Source organism: Centruroides vittatus, unplaced genomic scaffold (assembly GCF_030686945.1).
Source record: "Centruroides vittatus isolate TY-2023 unplaced genomic scaffold, ASM3068694v2 contig_2346, whole genome shotgun sequence".
In the NCBI taxonomy this organism is placed as follows: Eukaryota; Metazoa; Arthropoda; class Arachnida; order Scorpiones; family Buthidae; genus Centruroides; species Centruroides vittatus.
The window spans coordinates 8329-26157 of record NW_027121466.1 but is presented as its reverse complement, the minus strand read 5'-3'; the positions used below and the strand labels follow the sequence as shown (position 1 = coordinate 26157).

The 17829-nt window shown below is 30.3% G+C and overlaps 2 protein-coding genes across 2 annotated transcripts; one reads left to right on the top strand and one right to left on the bottom strand.

Annotated features, from left to right (window-relative positions):
- The first annotated feature begins 5907 nt into the window (after nt 1–5907).
- LOC136971167 (uncharacterized) lies at nt 5908–7872 on the top strand. Its single transcript, XM_067265641.1, has 5 exons — nt 5908–6285; nt 6358–6473; nt 6863–7010; nt 7092–7383; nt 7489–7872. The coding sequence occupies exons 1-5, from the start codon at nt 5940–5942 to the stop codon at nt 7811–7813; spliced, it is 1227 nt and encodes a 408-aa protein (XP_067121742.1). The 5' UTR covers nt 5908–5939; the 3' UTR covers nt 7814–7872.
- Nucleotides 7873–7935: 63 nt separating this feature from the next.
- Nucleotides 7936–8671, bottom strand: LOC136971166 (uncharacterized). Its single transcript, XM_067265640.1, has 3 exons — nt 8605–8671; nt 8332–8526; nt 7936–8125 (listed from the first exon to the last, which is right to left on the bottom strand). The coding sequence occupies exons 1-3, from the start codon at nt 8659–8661 to the stop codon at nt 7967–7969; spliced, it is 411 nt and encodes a 136-aa protein (XP_067121741.1). The 5' UTR covers nt 8662–8671; the 3' UTR covers nt 7936–7966.
- Nucleotides 8672–17829: the final 9158 nt, after the last annotated feature.

Genomic DNA, 17829 nt, shown 5'->3' with positions numbered 1-17829 from the left:
CCCCGATCAACCGTCACATCGGTTAACCGACCGCGTTGTAGCAAGGCCGTCTAGATGATACAGGCCGTAACCCTGAAGCAAGGCCGTCTAGATGATACATCTAGACGGCCTTGGTTGTAGTCGGCAAATTTAAATGTCCGCTAGTGATGTGGCGCTACAATATTTGGCTATGTCTTGGCTACTTTAATATTATTATTGTTAAATTTTTGCGTGTTTTAGCTGGCAACACTGGCTCAATCATGAAAGGGAGGCCAGTATTTAAACGAGGTTTAAATTTCTATTTTGTCTTTATTTTGTACAAAATAAAGAAATAATTTAACGATGATTATTATTTTAAAAAAAAACTTTTTAGGCTTAACATCGATGAAAATTCAACGCGAAGTACGTTAATAGCGAAATATTAATATACTATACTAATGATGTATTTTTTCATACTTTTCGGTTATCCGTTTTTTTCAGTTATCAACGAAAAAATTTGAGCACATTTTTTTTTACAGAAAGGATAAAAGGGACTCAGCAGTGTGGGCGAAGTGACCGAATCTATTTTCTGCTACAAAAATTTCAAAATTTATATTTTGACTGCATTATTTACGGGTCACGTCCGGGCCACTCGCAAGAGCTCAGCGGGTTGCAGGTTGAGTATCGTGGATCTAAACCTATAATAAAATTTTGTTCATTAAAACCGGGCATTATAGTTTTTATATTTAAATTCTTCCAGATTTTCTGATATCATCATACCCTCAATACGGTTACATATTATTGTACAAGAGGAAACAAAATTTAAAAACTTGTTTAATACATTGTGTTTCGAGTAAAACATATCTTTGTTTAAAACAAGCTGTGAATAAAGCTGGATTATTTAAATTACCTGATAATAAGAAATACTATTGTATATTTTTTATACTAACTAACCAGATAACGATACTGTTATGTAATGAAAGTTTTATAAAATGTGGTTATGTTAATTGTAGTAATTAACTGTAATAATCATTATTGTACTTTTTTTAAAAAGATGTAACCAATACTATGTTTATTTATATATAAAAATACAAACTATATTTTAATCTGAGTTTTTTTTTTTATAGAATACACACATTAGTTCACTCAAATGGAAAAATTCTAGAGTTAACCAATAGATGAAAACAACATCCGAAGTTTCAAAAACTATATTAAATGGGAGATTATAAGCCAAAAAACTGCTTTAAGTTGAGACTTCCTTTCCGAATTGGCAGATAATTTAAACTGGGGATTAATATGGAAAAATTATATATTCATTGAAAAACATATTAAACATGCAAAATGGAATTTAATTTCTGAACATCAAGTATTAGATGAAGAATTCACGGATAATTTTTCAAAATATCTTAATTGGGATAAAATAGCAAAATTTCAGCTTCTCTCTGATAATTTTGTTAAGAAATATATTGATAAATTAAATATGAAAATAGGTTTAAAATATCGACAATTAAAAACAGATACACTGAGGGAATTAAAAGATTATCCTGCACTGGGATTTAGTTTCTCGCTATCAAATACTGAACAAAGGTTTTATTCACGATTTCAAATACCATCTTTTCTGGTGTTATATCATAGAATATAAGAAACTAGATCATAAATATATTACTGAAAATTTCCACAGTTTGTTAGTCTATATTCTTCAGGATATTAGTAACATCATTGATGATATAATGGAAAAATTAAATAAATTTGATGAAAGAAAAAGAAAAAAATTAAAATAAATTCAAAAATCTGTAACATTATATTGGATTTTAAAATAAAAATACTTAAATCTTCTTAAAATAGTCAATTGTTTTTTTAAAAAATCTAGCAATTAATCATATTATTTAGAGATCAGAAATATATCGCGATATTTCTAACATTGTTGATAAAGAAAAAACTTTTTAAAAAAATGGAGCACGCGATTTTCTACCAACCTCCTGTTAACAAAAAAAAAAAAAACATATGAAGACACAAATGGTAGAAAAAACACTTAACGTACAGTAGAGAGACTACTTCAGGGACGGTTCTTCTAATTATGTTGAGGTCAGTAGGAGACAATTTTATAATTATTTTGAAGCCACATCAGAGAGATTAGGAAAATAATTTTTGTAATCTTTGTAAAACTTTGAGGGTACAAATATAATCTATTCTGTATCATCTTTATTTTTTTATAATCCAATTTGTATCATTACTTTACATTAAATTCTATACAAATTAAATTTTATAACCCAAAATGTATCGATTGTATATTACTTTCGTGTTACGATCAATTGAACGATTGTGGAGTTCAAATCTGAATATCGATGTTATTTGCCGTAATTACTGTATACAGAATGCAAGGACGATGCAATAAATATCTACGTATAATCTATCGTGTTTCCACACGGAATCTGAACATTAAAAGTTTTAGGACACTAAACAAAAGCTATTTATGTTTAACCACAACGACAGATGCTGAATTTTGATGAACTTTTAATTTCGTAATTCATAAATTATATAATCATTTCTCATTGATCATTTTTTTTTAGTTTTCTGTTTTAAATATTTTTTAATAACAGCCAAAACGGTATAGTCTTCAGCCTTTAACTTTAAAGACCTAGAATAGAATGCAGACATGTAAATCCACAAGAAGTACTAATGCGTGGTCTGCTTTGGATACGTTGGGTTCTGTCTCCCACCATCCAGTCGCCCCTCTTGTAGATCTGCTCGAACCTACTTGATGGGTATTGAAAACTGGGTTGATGAAATAAAGCTATGCAATGTATGACCAATCTGTTAAGGAGAATGTTTTTAGAGAGAATTTTCAATGGAAAACGGCCATGTTTAAGTGTTAGCAAATAAAATAACTGAAAAACTAAACGTGGCCAGTCAGTGGTATGGCGAAAACCTCCAATCAACTACTAGTGTTCAGTGATTTTATCCAATCAATCATCGATCTGGGTATGGAAAAAAAGAGTCTTAGTGCACACAACAGAAAGAATGAATGTTTATATAGATATATATCTAATAATATTTCCTTATTGTTTCATATAGAAACCAGACATGTTATTATTAAACATAAATATTATAATAGCTTTATTCATTTTTTTTTCTTTCATCGGCACTTACACAGACGTTTTTAATTGTGCCGATCGTCAGTTTAGCCATGCACGCAATAGGGGTAAATAGGTTGATGACAAACCGCAATACAGACGACCTCTGAAATATTCCACTGAATTCAAATCCAGATAATCGACTGCAGTAGGTAACCACAGTTTACTTTACAATCGTAGGGACTAGATATTTCAATATTGAAGTAATACCAGAGAACCTTCTCTTTCAGAACGTGTTTTTTAAAGTCATGACCATTGTTCATTTCATGAGGACAACGACCACGAGAATCCATTTTAAGTTAAATATTACTGGCAAACTTCTCGATCGATCGATTTATTAACATGGGTCTCGCATTGTTACTAAATGGATTGTCTCAATTGTGTTTATATTTATAATTAACTGACCATCATCTTTAATGAGAGTGATCGTTAAGCACTAGTATGAGTTTCAACAATATTATTGTAAGACCATATAATAGTCCGGATTCATCGATAACAGAAAATTATTAAAATCTGTGATAATCAAAAATCATTGACAATAAATTATAGAAATATTTTAATATATTTTATCTTTTATAACAATATTTCATATATAATGAAAATGAATAATTTAATAAATGTTGTTTTTAACAACATTTATTAAATTATTCATTTTCATTCAATTTTATTGATAGAATTGATTGGTATTTCTTTACTTTTTCTGCCCTTTTGCAATCTGTCTATTCTATTAATATATTAATTAATACACATGATATTAATACGCGTATCAAATAACATATTTTAAGTATTTATAACCTTAATATGTTTTAATTAAATAATAATATGATATAATAATTTTGTCTGACACGTTACGTGTGTGATTATTGAATAATCGTTAAATATTAAATTGCAATACGATCAAATTTGGATCGAATTCTGTATTGACTTACATCATCTGTTAGGCATTTATCGATCAATGGAGGAAACAAATTCATATTGGATAACGTAGAATGAGACGAAATCGATATTTCACTCTTTTATACGTACATTTAAATTTAAAATATTTATTTTTAAATTTAAATTCTAAATTTTACTAATTATAATAAGTCAAGTTACCTTTAAAAATCTATAAGTACATGTATATAGTTAAATATTCAATTTCAATACAGTATTTAAACGGTAATATTAGTATTTTGGGAACATACTATACCGAAATAATATCGTTTGTGAGTGATAGAAAAACAATGTGGTGATAAGGATGAATTTATGTTGCTTTAAATTAAGTTTTTCTCAGAATTTAATAGATTACACCAAATTTTATTCAATTGGTATACAGGCGACTAAGTTACTTTTCTGGAGTATTTATATTATTAACTTAAATTTAATATTATAAATATTCTAAGGTAGACATGAAGTCTTCTTCGTTGTTTCGTGATTCTGTCACTAACATAACGTTATTTTGTTAAAATAATAAACATCTTTTGAGAGTGTAAATGTCACTTTTATTGCATTTATAAAGAACAGGAAATTGCAATTCGATTTGAAATCTAAGAATTAATTTTATACAAATAAAAAATAAGTAATTTTTATGATTAGAAAAGAGTATCTGTGTTTTATATAATATTAAATTTAATAATATAAATTATTCAGAAAAGTAACTTAGTCGCCTGTACACCAATTGAATAAAATTTGGTGTAATCTATTAAATTCTGAGAAAAACTTAATTTAAAGCAACATAAATTCATCCTTATCACCACATTGTTTTTCTATCACTCACACACTCGATATTATTTCGGTATAGTATGTTCCCAAAATATTTAATATTACCGTTTAAATACTGTATTGAAATTCAAGATTTAACTATAGGCCCTATACATGTACAGTACTTAATAGATTCTTAAAGATAACTCGACTTATTATAATTAGTAAAATTTAGAATTTAAATTTAAAAAATATATATATATATATATTTTAAATTTAAATGTACATAGACAGAATAAAATATTGATGCCAATTTCACGTTATTCAATATAAATTTATTTATTGCATTGATTGCTAGATGCATAAAAGATGACGTAAGCCAATACAGAATTTGATTTACCGTATTTTATGGACTATAAGACGCTATGGACTATAAGACGCACCTGAATTTTGGAAGCAATTTTTCGAAGAAAAAAGTACGTCTTATAGTTCGTAAAATACGGTAAATTTAATCATATTGCAGTTAAATATTTAACGACTTTTCAAAATCATACGTTACGTGTTAGACAATAATTATTATATCATATTCTTTATTAATTAAAAGCATATTAAGATTATAAATAATTATAATTATTAATATACTAATAGAAAAGACACTGCGGAATGGAAGAAAAAGTAAAGAAATACCAATTAATTCCAAATTGAAAACAACACTTATCAAACTATTCTTTTTCAATATATATGAAATATTGTTTTATAAGATTTTATATTTTGTGTTAAATTCTGTCTAAATTGTGTTATATTTTGTGTATAATTCTTTGTCAATTATTTCAGTTAATCACACATTTTAATAATTTTCTGTTCTTGATAAATTCGGACTATTATATAGTCTTGACATAGTGTTGTTGCATTTTATTCCAGCGCTTAACAATGGTCACACTATGCGACTTCCAGCCGCGCAGGCGACCGCAACCGCAACAAGCGCGAGTCGCGCGCGTCTTCTCGTGGTCACACATTGTTCGTTGCAGTTGCAACTCGAAACACGTGACCCTATAATAAACCAATAAAATTACAGTAGCTTGTTTTTTGTCTACTTTCGTGAGTTTACCGACATTTTACTTTCTACTTCAGAATATTTACGGAATTTTAGCCACTTTTATTATTAAAATGGCAAGCAGTTCCTTTTCTGAAATGAATAAGAGAAAAAAGGCGATAATTTTGTTACAGCTCGCGAGAATACACGAAGAAAAAAATAAGAAAAAACGCTCATGCTGGGTTAAAACTTGGCGAAATGAAAATAAACGGGCTGAACAATCGTGCTTCCACCAGCTGATGAACGAATTAAGGCTTTCGGATGCCGAAGGTTATAGGGGATATATCCGTATGGATACAAATACTTTCCAAAGTATTTTAAGGAAGATAACCCCCGTAATAGCTAAAGAAGATACACATCTTCGAGGTTCTATTTCACCCGGAGAACGTCTTTCGTTGACACTTCGTTATTTAGCTACCGGTAAGAATATATTTTGTATTTAATTTATATTTTATGCAATCTTACGATTAAAATGGTTCATATATAATTTAGGAGAAACGTTTCGTAGTTTGGCATACCAATTTAGAGTGGCCCATAATACAATATCAGTCATTATCCCAGAAGTTTTGGATGCCATTTATCAATCTTATAAAAGTGAATATTTGAGGGTAAGTGTTGTTCAGAAGAAAGCTTGAATGATTTAATTCATTTTTAATTGATATATTTTTTTCTTTTATGTAAGCATTTATTTTATTCAATTGTATATTATTAAATGTAATCAAATAAATCTAACAATAACTTTCATAAATTCAGATTTGATTTATATCAAATATAGCATTTAACTTTTGTATTAATTCAGTTTTAATACATTTAATGTTACTATCAAGATATGTTTGACAAATATACAACACAAGGTATATCTCAATAATGTTAATTTGAAAAAAAATTGTGCAGAAAAAATTTATTTCAAATGCTCTTAAAGAAATTCATATTATTTTGATTTTTAACTTTATTATTATATTGGCTACATCAATTTAAAATTGTTTATTTTTCTAAGGTACCATCTACAGTATGTGAATGGGAAGATATTGCTAGGGAATTTGATGAAATGTGGCAATTTCCTCATTGCCTTGGTGCAATAGATGGAAAACATGTACAAATCATATGTCCTAAGCAATCTGGATCTGCTTATTATAATTACAAAGGTAGTATTTTTGTTATTAGTCAATTATTTAAGGTTGTACTCAGTTATTCTGTTTGCTAAAACTCTATTTTTTCCAAATAAGGATTTTATAGTGTGGTTATGATGGCAATAGTGCGAGCAGATCTTTCATTTACATATGTGGATGCAGGCACTAATGGGAGACAAAGTGATTCTTCGATTTGGAATGCATCAAATCTGAAGAAAGCCATTGATGATGGAAAGTTAAACTTTCCACCAGATAGTCCTCTTCAAAGTGGAGGACAGCCAATTCCATATGTATTTGTTACGGATGAAGGAATTGGTATGTCTTCACGAGTAATGAGGCCTTACCCAATGAAACAGTTGACAGCTGAGAAATCCATCTTTAATTATAGGTAAAAGAGCTATTTAATATTAATTATTTAAGACAGTTTATTATTATTATTAGTGTATAACTAATGAAAACTGTTTAATTTAATTCAAATTGAAATTATTGTTAGATTATCAAGAGCAAGGAGAGTTGTCGAAAATGCATTTGGCATCCTCACTTCTGTTTGGCGAGTCTTCTCTACAGTGATTTTATTATCCCCGGATAAGGCTGCAAAAATCATCCTAACATGTTGTGTTCTTCACAACATGTTACGGGAAAGAAAAATAAAATCTTATCTCACAGTTGCTACCAGTGACAACTTTGGAGAGCAACATCAACAGTTTACACCCTTGGAAAGCAGTCGTAATTTAAATCCATCAACAACAGTGGCAAAAGCAATCCGTGATGAATTCAAGACATATTTTAATACTGTAGGCCAAGTAGAATGGCAATGAGATGAAATTTGTTTATAAAATTATTTATAATAAATGTGAAATGTAAAAATATTTAAAAAGTTTGGAATTATTATGATTATGTCATTATAAATGATACACTATTTTGAGTTAAGAAATACAACTTTGATACAATAAGTGAAAGATATTTATTAATTAATTATTATTCATAATATTTTTTTCTTCTTCTACAATAAGTGAAAATATTTTCATCTGTAAATCTAAGGCATTTTTCTGGGGAAGTGTTCTTAGTTTGGCAGCTACAAGATTGCCAAATTCATCGAACACATCCTTCTTTGGTTCATTACAGAGAGCCTGAAAAAATATTTAATAGACAATCTTAAATGAAAAGGCAGATCAGGTTTTCAGTCATATTATTTAATAATAATCTTTGTATTTGTGTAATATTTATAGTATCAGTTACTAAAGTGAACACTTACTCAATAATTTTGAGTTGTTTAGTTGTTCACTCTGAGCTGTAAACTATAAATAAATAAATTATACATTTTTAAATAACTTACATTCATTGCACATTTGTAAAAATTTTCTTTCTCCTTTTCTGCCATCTTTTTTTTCTTCTTAGGTGGCTGTGCATCAAATGTACATGGTGACAATGAAATACTTTCATTTAACATTTCATTATCATCATGCACATCTATATTTGCTTCTTCTGCCTCATCAGATATGCAGCCAGAAGTGGATTGTGTTTGATTTAACTATAAATAGAAATAGGCTATATTTAATTAATTTTTACCTACTTTAATATATAAAATATATATAACTTATATAATTACATCGTATGACGACAGCGGTGACATCGTTTTCTTGTATGAATTTAAAAGAAAACTCATAGACGACCAATGTTCCCACGTTGGTTTATATATCTCGTGTTCTCCACATCCACTTCGCCTGCTGTCATCTACTTTTTTTTTAATCCTCAGAAACGACGTTCGGAGATGGTGGAATTTTTTACTTAGTACTTTAGCTATATTTAAATCAATATTGTCGTTACCAAACTAAAAACAATCAACATTCTATATCCAGAAATCTAAAAATGGTACTTACGATCAACGCCGAGACTTTCACTAATCTCACGCCATGCCTGCGCTTTTTTATCTTTTCTTCGATAAAATGAAGAATTAAAGTCCCACAGGCATTCGTGAGACTGGATGAGTTCGATCAACCTGGATTCTATACACGTGTCATCCATATTCTTGTTATCCGCCATGATGAACTATTTTCAATGTTGCCACCGCATGACGTGGCTCAAAGGCGTTTGCTGATTGGATGCGCGTTTGCAACCGTCGCCAGTAGAACAAACTTTCTTGTTTCTAGTTGTGGTTGCAGTCGCGCCGGTTTTCGAGGGGGGATTACTAGTTAACGGGAACAGCCGTCGCGGTTGCAGTTGCCGCGCGGCTGGAAGTCGCATAGTGGTGACCAGCGGCTTAACAATCAACATCATTAAAGACAATGGCCTGAGAGGAAGGCTCTTGTGTATTCCTTCAATTTTGAAATAGGCCTATCTAGTTTCTACGATTCGAAAATGGATTGCGGTTTACCTACCGTCGTCGACGATTTGGATTTGAATCCAGGCGAACAACTCTAGCAATATTTCTGGAGGTCGTTTGTGACGTGCTTTGTGGTGTCCAATTCCTGATCAACCGATTTATCCTTATTGCGTGTATTGCTAAACTGTCAGTCGGCACAATTGCAAACGGCTAAGTGTCTTTACAAAAAAAGAAGAAAAAAGTCGTTATAGCATTTATCTTTAATATTAATATGTCTGGTTTCTATATAAAATATAGTACAAAATTATTAATAGATATATTCAGTCTTTCTGTTCTGTGAACTAAGAAACTCCTTTTTCCATACTCAATACATCTGTGAGAGCCGAACTTGGGAAAAATCGAGGAAAAAATCATTGAAGATATGATTAAAACTTTCCCACGAACTTGCTTCCTTGTTAAGGTATTTACCAACGCGTGAACGATTGTGAACTCTCTCCCTCGGTTAGGGACTACAACGGATATCTAAAATTAGCGCAAGCTAAGCATCTAACCGACGTCTGTATATAGCTTTGTGTGGTAACCGTGGGTAGGACTGATGTCTTAGCCTTTTTCCCAGCAACAGTTTGGCAAAAACTGCCCACTTTGTCAGTGGATGGAGCGTTTCCTTCAATCCCGCAAAATCAGAATCAGTTTGTCGGGTCGAATGGAGGAGTGAGAGAAGGGTCGTCGGTAAGACGTAGGCAATATACGAGTAATAGACACCATCAACAAGCAAAAAATATTAATGAATAACAAATAACAAATTTACAAAAGTAGAAGAACAGAAAATCGGGTACAACATTCATTAGTTATCGCATACGTTTAAACGAGAGGGTATTTGAACTAACTAAGCGCTCGCGTACAAATTGAGGGTCCGAAAGAGAGTTTACATCGTTTTGGATAATATCATACTTCTTTCCCTAAATTCTGGAGGTTCAAACAAGTATCCTTTCTTGGGAACTTTTTCACCAATTAATATATTTTTCCCACACGACTACTATAATGATCACTGGTTAAAACTGTTCAGAGAGACTGGCCAGAGGGGGTGTATCGGTCTTATATTCAAATCGGCCTGGAAAAATTAATCAGGTGATTGAATGTTGTCTAAGACAAACATTGATTTGGCAGGTGTAAGGTCAGAGGTGTCTCCAGAATACAATAGCAAAACGGTGAAATTGGATGCCAACTATAAACTCTGATTCGTATAACACTAAATAGACGAAGTTTCGGCCAGGTCCACAATAAAGCGGCTGGGTGATGAGGGATGGACCTGACATATCTGCTCAGACAAATCCTCGTAAAATTCATGGGGATTTGTCGACCCGATCAGATTTCATTCCAGGTCACCCATATAGTAGGCTGCCACCATAGGCCACTGGTTATTAATTGGGTAAAACCACTGAACATTGGAAGTAAATCGAGGGTTCACGCCTCACCACGAAGTGGCCATGTTCAGTTTTTCAGTGTATTTTCACTTGTCTAACACTTAAACATGGCCCGTTTTCCATTGAAGGTCCTCTCTAAAAACATTCTTTTTGGCAAATCGCCCATACTTGCACAGCCTTATTCGATCAATCCAATTTTCCGTACCTATCAAGTAGGTTCGAGCAGATCTACAAAAGGGGCAACCGGTGAATGGGAGACAGAATTCAACGTATTCAAACAAATCACACATTAAAACTTCCTAACGAATTCGTATCAAAATTCCATTCTGAAACCCTACAGTGAAGGGATGAAAACTACACCATCTGGCTGTTAATATAAGATTTAAAACAGAAAAGTAACAATTGATCATGAGACAATTATATAATTTATTAATTATGAAATTAAATTTCATCATAATTTAGCATCAGTTGCTGTAGTTAAAACATAAATGTCTCTTTCGTTTACTCTCCTAAAACTTTTAATGCTTAGATTCCGTGTGAAAAGAGAATATACTACACAATCATTGTATTGACCTTGGACTCTGTAAACGGTGACGACAGCGAAAGACATATCGAAATCAAGTTAGAAATCCACAATCGTTTAATTGATCGTAACACCAGTATATTGCATTTTCATCTGGAGTAGTCGTTATAATCATTCATTTTACAGACACGCGTAACATCTTGACTTTGAGTTTTAATAATCTAAGAAACGTATAATTAAATTTCTAGTTATATTTTCATAAAATTGCGTAAGATTTACGAAATAATGGAAAATTTTTTGGCAAGAATTGAAGCCGAAAAGAAGTATAGAAGAGAAAGAAAAAATATAAACACAGAAGCAGATATATGTTTGAACTGCGTTTTATCTTCGTTTACATCTACGGCAAGAGTTTACGGATATATTTTTTTCTTTCCTTGTTTCTGCCACAACCGAAATGATGTTCATGTTCACCAAATTGTAATAAAATCTCATTCATTCTTCATCGAATGTTTCTACTGGATTCATTTTTGTTTGGTGTTTTCCATGACAATGCCGGTTTTGTCAGAGATGATTCCTTGTGAATCGTGGTATTTACTAGTCAAGAACGACGTCATCTTTATGAAAATGTTTGTTGCTATTTTAGTTTTAACTTTCGCTCTCACTTTCAGTATTATAAAAAGAGTAAAATTAACTCCGAATATTAAATTGACCAAGGCAGAATATTTCTGTCGAAAAGAATTATACGACTTGATTACTTACAGTAGAATTATCATTTCTGTTATCGATGTAAGTTTTACAATTTGTGGCCAAGCATTGAATATTTTTTATATTTATCCTGCTGTAGAAGAAGGAAAGTCTTACGAGTACGAAGCACTTTTTTGCAGCGTAGAAATTAAAATTTACATTAATTTAATTGCGGGTGGAATATCGTATCTGATTTTTTTCCTGGTTTTGCTTGCAATCATTTTAATGAAGATTTTCCAGATGCTATCCGAGGATTTGCAATTACTAGAAATGAATTATCCGAATATAGAGAGAGAATTAGAAGAAATTATGATACAACACAATGAACTTTGGAACTATGTGAAACAATTGAATGGTCCATTTAATTATGTATTGACAATTTTGTACGGTGCTGTATTAACGGAAACCAGTTTATATTATTTTATTTTGATTTTTTCGGAAATGGAATTTGCCGTGAGAGTTATTATGTGCATAAATTGTGCTATATTTTCATTTGGTTGCGTTTTTGTAAGATTTTTACTATCCGCTTTTACATCTATTGTAATTTTTGTATCGTATTAAATAAGCTATTCTATGGCTTATTCACTTCTAATGATTTTTTATTTTCTCTTTCAGATGCAAACATCGTTTCAGGACATTCGAAAATTCGCTCAATGCGATCTGAAATTGGAACAAAAATTGAAAGTAAAGCTTCTGTTATAAAATAGAATTACGCGATACTTTTTAATTTGCATAAAATAATTTTATGAATTTCGTACAGATTGTGAATTTTATGAAAAGATTTGGAAAGGCGTCTTTATGTTTATCTATCAATGGTTTCTTCGATGTTACGAAGAAGTTTCCTGTCAAGGTATGCCAGTCAATTAACTCTTTCGACATATTAATGTATTATATATAAACATTTGTATTTGCAGATGTCTAGAGCTCTGTATTCTGTGTTTTCCAGTCTGTTAAAATTCAAAACCGTTTCCAAGAAGAAAAACTGCCCTTACTGAGATTTGAACTCAGGAATCTATCCTTTTCTCTTACGACATTTTAATTAATAAATTTTAATTAATTCATTTATATATGATAAATTAGATAAACAATTATCGTTTCTTATTATATTATTGTCCTGTTGTGATATTGTATCTAATTTTTCAATCTATTGTTGAAATTAAAATGAATTTTTTTGAATAATACTTTATTTAAATGTTTATAAATTGCTTAAATAATAGTAAATATATTATCGATTTTAATATTTTATAATTTCAATACTGCATATTAGACTTCGTAACCAATTTTATATTAAATTTTCTCAAATAGTAGAAATGTATAAAAATGAACAAATTTACTTATTGTAATAACATAGTGATTGATAATAATAACCGAAAGATAATATTAAGTGGACGAAATAGCATTACGAGACAACTCCATCGCTTATTTTTATACTTTTAAAATACTAACAATCCCTGTAACGTTTTGGACTATCGCTTATATGTTACCATCCCAAAGAAACGTAACGCATATTCTTGATAAATATCGTTAATTGCATTACGGTAGAAAATAAATCACGTGGTATAAAAAGTAACATTTTATTATTACATGTACGACGTAGAAAGCTGTGACAAACACTACGGTTTACTGTGCAACACTGCAGAAAGAAAAACGACTCATTCCGTTACCCAAGAGTTGAAAACCTAATGTAATACTAGGTTTACAACCCTTCGGTACACTATTCTAACACTTCACTCCCTTGCATCTCATCGAAATGATTACTTCGTATCCACCTATCCATATCTACATTGCGTAATTTCTGGACCGCCTTAAAAAATAAACTAAAGCATTTATGCTATTCATATATTTATAGGTCGATTAACAATTTCGTGCTATTTATGCTTATACAGAAATAATATATTTTTGTACATACCAGTAGTTCTTGTATTTATACACGTTCAATATGTTTGCATACATTTGTAAATGTATGCAAATATATTGAAGCTGAATATCAAAACTATTTACGTCCAAACATGTTAAAAATGAAAACCAAAAATAAATTACAGATGTAAAACATTCATATAGGCCTTGTAAGTAAATCCACAAGTAAGCTACAAAATCAATAATAAACTGCATTGTTTTAAATGAATTTCGCCATTTGGAATTCTGGATAATTGAATTTTTGGTTAATGTTACCCTAGGTATACAAAATGGCGGCTCGTCTCAGATTCCAGCAAGGAAACAGTGGGGACCCACGTTCTAGCCTAACCTAACTTATTCTAATAAATTACCATAATTATTAGCAAACAAATGATTACAATAGGAGTAATTTATTAGAATATGTTAGGTTAGGTTAGAACGTTCGTCCCCACTGTTTCCTTGCTGGAATCGGAGACGAGCCGCCATTTTGTATACCTAGGGTAACATTAACCGAATTTTTCATTTTGTCAGCATTACATTACTGTCATATTAGAAACATTCTTCTGAATGTAATTAAATTTGCATTAAAACGAAATACCGGTAATACACGCAATAGTATAGAACCAAACACTTGTTTAAACGTCTAATTCTAATAGAACAGTTTAATGCAATAAATTTATTTCCACCATACAAAAACCATTAATGAAAATCTGCAGGGCAACAAAGTGTTTTTTTCTATAAGAAAATACTCGTCTTTGCGTTCAATGATTGATACATAGGAGGGTAAAAAGTTATAGGTAACGTAGTTCACTAGAGGGAACACTTCTCTAAATGCTCGAGTGGTTGTATCGATGCACTTCATACACACATCATGGAAAATATATACGAAACATCTCTTCTGTACCATTTTGAGTTCAGAAAGTTTCAGCTTCTCCAATTTCCTTTTGACAGTTTTGTAATCACTTTTGTCTGAAACAAAAAAAACAGAGAAAGCATTTGCTCTCTTTCCATGAAACACTGTAAGCCTGTATACATCTCTGTAAATTGAGTAATTCACGAAAGGTTTAGTTTTGTCTTCGTATGGACATACTGCAAAATCTTTGTACAAGATGACACATTTCTTTTGTTCGTCCGTTATGTTCATTTCGTGGCATACATCCTTTATTCTTTTCTTTAAAGTTAATTTGTCAGAAAGTATAGATTCGTTTCCAAAAAGCTCGAACGAAAAATTAAAAATATCAAAACCTGGAATGTTTGGAAACATTGATATTTGTATTTCTGTTGTTTGTTCTATTGATGAGAACTTATAATGTTCAGTAAAAGAGCGAATCTCATTTTCATCTGAAATTAAAGACGTGACGGTTAATATCACTTGATGAAGATTCTGAAATTCACAACGTTATTTACTGTACTTTGAATAAATAATAATGATATACTTACTACTTGGGAGTGCAAACATTCTATAAATATATTGTCCGACCATAAAAAATTTATATGCTGAATGAATACTACGTAGATATGCATCTCCAAAAACGAAACAATTGTATTGAAAATTATCTCCGAACCCAGTGTAAGGATGTAATGTTTCCGATTCGTAGATTATGGAATTTATTACATTAAGAGGGATTTTCTGTTTAAAGAAATCAGAATATTAACAGTTGTAAATTTATTTATATTATAAATTAATTAATTGTGTTTTACTTTAATTCAATATTTTAACATAATTTTGCATTATTGTAATCAAGGTAATACGTAGAAAGACTATGCAATTTGTTTTAATTTTTGAACAAACTTTTCTACAAATGCAAATGTTCACAATGCAAAAGAATTTTTGTGAATACCCAAAAGCACCACTACAGAGCTGCAAGTAGTATTATATATATATATATATATAGGCTAATAGGCTATATATATATATTAAGGATAAAAGACATGATAGTTATTGTGAGAAATTGTTATCATTGTTTTAATGTAAAAAGCGCCGAATCCTCAAATAAAAGGTCGATGTTTAATCAATTTTAATTTTGTGTTAAAAGTTTTTTAATAATTAGTCATTTTAATGAAGATTTTTATTATATCTTCAAGCCGATAGACTTACTTCCATGTGGTATTGTGAAAAGGATAATAAAGAATACACTCGAAAAAGATATGTTTTTTGTTAGTCTCGAACTTCAAATGAAGATAATACTGGGTTATATTGTCATACATTATGCGAATAATGTATGACTTCATGCAAAAGGAAGCAGTACCTCAAAGCCATTGATCCTGTCTGTAATTAAACCTAAAAACGAAGCAATGTAATACATTTTACACCTCATGTACTACACTTAGACAACATAATACCTGCAACCTAATAATAGTTACTCTACTGATATTGAAGTGATATTTACTCGATACAAATGCAAAACACCTTGCATAAAAAAATGAATTCTCGGTAAAGAGACTGTACTCAATGAGAGACTGCGTTGATCCACAGAAGGCTACAAAATCTATTATAGATATTTAGGATCCAAACGGAGAATACTCACATTATTACGCACAGACCCGAACAAAATTAGAAAATATAATTCTACGTTTCATTAATTATTTTCTAAAATAAATTTCGTAAATTAGGAATTATTTACGTTAGTCGATTTTGGAATTTTGGGCGTTTGCAACAATTATATAATCGTGGCGTACGATCAACAAAATAATGTTAGAATAATTACCCTCGAGATCATGGTTACTCTGTGATTCATCATGCCTTCGACGATATCTCTCCATTGGGTACACACTTGGCTGCATATATCTAAGTTTCTATCGTCAAGGTATTGAAATATATAAAACATTATTATTTCTGGTAATTCTGTGATTAAGATGGAGCCACGTTGCGATATTGGACCTATTTCTGTTGTTTTTTCAAGTGTCGTTTTTGCAATTTTGGCCATTCTCTATAAAAAAAATAATAATAATTTATTAACTCTTAGTATTATTTATTTCAATTTTAGTGGGTCCTTTCAACTTTATAGTGGTCTCAATGAAGGATTCACAAACCATTTTTTAGGGTATACTTCGATTTGAGTATACAGTGATTTAAATTAAAATAGAATTACAAATAAAATAAAAGCTTGTAAAATAATGAATAATACATTTTATATTAAACATAAATCAAAAGAAATCTGTTTTTCAACTTTCAAAAAGACCGCTATTACTTGATTGACCCTTTGTGAATCTTTAACTGCTTTGGTTCCTTTTTGAATGCTTAATAGTTATCTGAAAGGTAAAAAATCCAGCAACGAGTTGCTTAACTTTCCCGACAATATTTGATACCTCGATTTGCTACGATATTTTATTTTAAAACATTTTATATTTTTAAAACTATTATAAAATAGCTAGAAAGTACTAATAATATGGTAAAAGTGCTGTATTTTTGTACACTATTTTGTACAAAATTCTAAATGTACAATAAATAGATAGCTACATGATTTTCGTAATAGAATCATGTATATTACAGTAAACATTCCCTATAACGGACTAAAGGACCTCAAACATTTATACGAAAAAGAAAATTGAAGTCAAATTTTGTAATAAAAGTTTTGTACAAATCAACAAAATATACTTTACTTTTTATTTTATGTAGTCTTTCATTAATTTTTTAAAGAATTAACATAAAGTGTTTGTTTAAAAATATTGATAAAACCAATTTAAAAAGATTTAAATGGAACGGATATAAACATTTAGTTAAATTCAGTTATAAAACATAAGACTAGTGAAACCTCACATCTTTTTCTTCCAGCATCTGTATTAAATCAGAGACATAGATTAATTTAATTCTTTTCTTTTTATAATTGACTTTTAAAATTGTGAAGGGGTGGTAAGGGGCCTTACAGAGGTTATCTTAGGTTATCGAAATGCTTAAATCCGACGTTGTGTCCCACAAAATTA